The 4446-nt window shown below is 40.4% G+C and overlaps 1 protein-coding gene across 1 annotated transcript; it reads right to left on the bottom strand.

The window, feature by feature from the left end:
* Nucleotides 1-1819: 1819 nt before the first annotated feature.
* LOC148871393 (uncharacterized) lies at nt 1820-3567 on the bottom strand. Its single transcript, XM_088967877.1, has one exon. The coding sequence runs from the start codon at nt 3270-3272 to the stop codon at nt 2064-2066; it is 1209 nt and encodes a 402-aa protein (XP_088824003.1). The 5' UTR covers nt 3273-3567; the 3' UTR covers nt 1820-2063.
* Nucleotides 3568-4446: the final 879 nt, after the last annotated feature.

Genomic DNA, 4446 nt, shown 5'->3' with positions numbered 1-4446 from the left:
CCCTTTCAGGTGGTAACTGTAGTTGGTGGTGATACAAATTGTTGTAATTACCATTCAGGCATGTTGGAGCGCTTGCCTAATTGTGCAACCCTTCTGTATCTGCAACACTGTGCCATAATTGTTATTTATATGCATAATTAACCAACATCTTTTTATACCATTTTGATCTGACTTTGTAAGCTTATGATTCTTGACATTGAGATTGAGTACCATAATTATTAACCCTCTATATGTTAATTAGCTTTGTGAACATATTCAGTACTTCATTATTAACCCTCTATGGTTAACTATGCATGATGGTCCATCACAACAATTCAATTGTGTATGAACACGTTCTCAGCGATGTTTGGTATTGTGGTGCTGTTGAGTGTCCGTTGCATTTATGCATTGGAAATGGGAAAAAACAGTATGGGCATGAAGTACGATGTGATTAGACCTGGCAATTGGGTTGGGTGGGTCGGGTTCGGGTTGGGTTGAGTTTCTGGTTGAGGTGTCAAATGCTAGACCTTAGCCCTAAATGTTCGGGTTAGGGTTGAGTTTCTGGTTGAGGTGTCAAATGCTAGACCTTAGCCCTAAATGTTCGGGTTAGGGTTGACCCATGGGTCAATTCGGGTCATTCCAAAAAATAATTGAAATTAAAAAAATAAATAAAATTATATGAAAAATGTCAAAATTAAAAGAATTAACCTTAAAATTTCAAATATAAAATAAAAAGCTTGAACATTTAACAATTTAAAGAGTAAACAATAAAAAGTAAAGACTAAATAGAAAAAATTAAAGAGTTGTAACTTCTAACAATGCATAAATAATCCCAATTAGACTTGACAATCAGGTCAGCAGGTTGACCCATGACCCAACCCAACCCAACCCAGTTTTTTCCGAGTTGGGTTGGGTCAACTTTTTGCCAGGTCTAGATGTGACAATTGTTTATTATGTTTTATTATACATAACCGCCAATAGGCACCATTAGGCATCACATAGGTGAAACGGAAACCAAAAGCAACTTTGCATTAGTTGACTATGTTGGTTCTGTTGGCATTTATTGGAAAAATGCTGTCACATCAGCACCACTTAGGTGTTGTCATTTATTGTGCACGAAACCGCTATTTGGTTTCAACATTTATCGAATAAACATTAAAAAACAGAAACATTTGGATTTATGTGCATGAGGCATTGAGAGAAACTTCAAATTCTGCTTTCTCCCAAAGCCCTAACGTTTATTGAAAATGAAATGCTTACCTGGAGCATTGTAAGTTGAGGTGGAAGATAGCTTTATGGGTATTATTTGAAACACCCAACCTAACAACAAAAACAATTAACGCTTAAAGTAACATTTTTCAATTAAACATCTATATGAGAAACACTGCAACACCCATGGAACCAAACACATATGTTGTTTACTTTAGGCTATAACTTCTTAAGTTTAGGAGTCTAGAACTGAAAAAAAAAAAATTCTGGACATTCATTATGTGGAGGGCTTCTTTTTTAGCTTCAAGAGAACCATTTTCTCCACCATCCAAGTGTTTTCTCATGCTGATTTTTGGCCTGGTTGATCTCCCAGACCCATCTAATGATGGGTCCTGACTGATGCTTGAAGCGTAGAACAGGTTGTAAGTTAATGCCCAGACTCTGGTTCTACTAGGATTGTCATATTTTTGTGAAGATTCTGCTTCCAAATATCCAATTCCAAACAAACACCAGTTCTTTCTACCCAGGTGGAAAAATAAAATTTAGTCCTTTCCTCCCGGCAAAATGATCTGACAAAGCATCCTACATTAAACCGTTTTACTTGTTCAATCTTACTTAACTCATATCCAACTTTCTGATAATAATCCTGCCGCAGAAAGCAAGCAATCTTTATTCTGTTGAAAGTTCTTTTAGATCCAATGCTAATCGAAAATAATCTTTCCATATTCACAAATTGATACATAGAATAACAGTGATCTTATGTAATTTCCACTCAAATGCACCACAAAATCAAAATAATCTGTAATAAGAAAACCAATATAATCTGTAAACATAAAAGGAATCAGAGATCTCCAATCGAAACCCATATGGGTTCCTTAGCAGCATAGAGGGCAGATAATCAATCCATTCTCATTGCATTCTGGGCATCGGGTGGGCGACCCATCAGTCCCAGGACTGACTCTGCAACTGCCACAGCAATTGAAACACAGCACAAAACGTATCCCAGAACAACCTTCGCAGGGGCCATCGGAGTGATCCATTGGGACCCCTTGGAGCAGCTGCCGAAGCTTACCTTGCTCGTGCAAGCTTACGACCTCGTCAGCTCCCCCGATGTATCGTCCCTTTATGAACAGCCTCGGAGGAACTACTCTACCTCCCAAGATCCTCCACAGTTCCTCCCTGAACTCCAAATGCATCGACACATCCCTCTCGTAGAACAGAATCCGGAAGCTTCCCAATAGAAATCGGATGCTGCAGCAGCCCTCGAATGTCTTTCGTATCCCCCGAAGACTTGTTGTGTAGAGAATCACAGAGTCGCTCCCCCCCGGAGGGCACTTCTCTTCGAATTCCAGCAGAGGATTGTCCTCTATCCGAGGAACTTTGGTTGGTGGTTCCTCTTCTTTCTCTCCGCTCAGTTGTTCAATACTGGCTTTTCTCTCGACTTCATTTGCTCTCATGTGCTCCATCACTGCCTGCTGGAAGGCCGCTAGCAGGTTTGGATCAAATAGGCTCCATGAATTCATGTCCGGCCGTCGGAAAGACGAGATGTCGATCTCTGTTAACGGGCCTTGCCAAAGATTAGACGTTCCACACTCTGAAGAATTGGGAATCTCTGAACTGTTCTTGGCCGGTGCTGTGTCAGACCGCCGGAAAGAGGATATGTCGAGCTCTGCCAATGGGCCATTCCGAAGATTACAGCTTTCAGACTCTGAAAAGAAGGGAGAATCTGAATTTTCCTTTGCGGTCAATGGGTCCCTGGCCTTTAGGGGGGGCCGGATGTTTTCTTTGTTCCCAACATCGTCGCCGCCCAACTCCATTTCTTCAGTTTCTTCGTCTTCCAAGTCTCTCATCAATTCCTCAATATCGATATCAGGCTGTAACACGGGGAGATTTCCATGGCTGTTGGTATTCTGATCTTGTGCTTTAAGAGCCGGTGGATTCTGAAATACCCAGTTGATGGAATCGTGCGGCAAGGGATCTAAGAACCCATTAGCCTGAAGAACTCGACCTGGATTGAGGGAAGTGATGGGTCGAAGAGGAATAGATTTCAGTTTCTTTAGAAACCTTCCTTTCACACCCTTCATCTCTTCTTTTCCTTCTCCTCCTCCTCTTTAACCGCCACCGCCGGAACCCAGTTCGAGTACAGGTGACAGAAGTACAGAGAAATCTGAGAATTTCGATTTGATGAAGAGAGGAAAACGTGTTTCAGCTGGGGGAGAGATTAGAGAATTCCGTTTTCCGCTTTTGGCCCAACGAAGAGGGTCTGTACTCTGTTTTGGTTTCAACGGCTATAAAGCTAAATTGCATTTTTAAATTTTGAAAATTATTATAGCAGCCAAAAGCGAACAAATGGGAGACAGGGTGTGGGCAACGGTCATAATTTACTTCCCCTACTATGCGACCAAAATGACCAATCAATGACTCGAGTATGTTGGGACAGAGTATGCAGAATCCAGATGGGTCATCCTTGATCCTTTGTCCTTTTTATAGACCGGACAGCGTCCCTTGTTTCAGGTCTTAATCTCTTAGACTTTATAGGCAATTTAAGCTTGGGTTGTTCTGCATCTGGATGATCGGGATCCACCATCAAAGGGTCATAATTTGGACATATCTCTCGGCAAAATATCAGCAAGGTATAATCCAAATCAATGTGTAGGTGTTTGGCACCGGAGCGTTTCAAAAGCATTCCGTTTTTGCTGATGTGTCATTCATGCCACATCAGCAATTAAATGGAATATTGGAAAATTTTCATTGGCGATTTGTTTTTCAGAAAAAATGTTTTTGCAATGATTAGTGTTAGGATTCAAAAAGGAGGGGTTGCTACGATTTTTTAATCACCAAGTTGATTTAATGCATTAAAATTTGAAAAAAGCTGACTTCTTTTTTGAGATGTCATAAGCCAAATCACTTTAAATGCGTAGTCAAATATGATTTTTTGTGTTTTTTTTTTCTAATAAAACAGGTGCAATGAAAATCGAGAAACACCTATAAAACAAAATAACTATGAAATGCTATACTGCCAAACATCCAATGTGAATTTTGATGCTAATCCTTAGAGGGTGGAAATAGGATTTATGTTTTACCAAAGAAGAGAAAGGGGAAATTCTTTGAAAGTTGATGATGATCAAAAGTTTGCAATCCCTACTGGCGAAGATAACTTGGAGATCGAATGCCAACTACGGTGGTTGACCTGTGAAAGAACAATATCAGAGAACCCAAATGGATGTCGTAGGCAAGGGTCTCCGACGCTTAAGTCAA

Source organism: Nelumbo lutea, chromosome 2 (genome assembly GCF_056320005.1).
Source record: "Nelumbo lutea isolate HS-2025 chromosome 2, American lotus-T2T, whole genome shotgun sequence".
Lineage (NCBI taxonomy): Eukaryota > Viridiplantae > Streptophyta > Magnoliopsida > Proteales > Nelumbonaceae > Nelumbo > Nelumbo lutea.
The sequence above is the reverse complement of the archived record's forward strand: the minus strand, read 5'-3'. Positions and strand labels throughout refer to the sequence as shown.

Excerpts from the sequence above, each read along its gene's own strand:
- LOC148871393 (XM_088967877.1), bottom strand. The coding sequence starts at position 3,272 with ATGAAGGGTGTGAAAGGAAGGTTTCTAAAGAAACTGAAATCTATTCCT.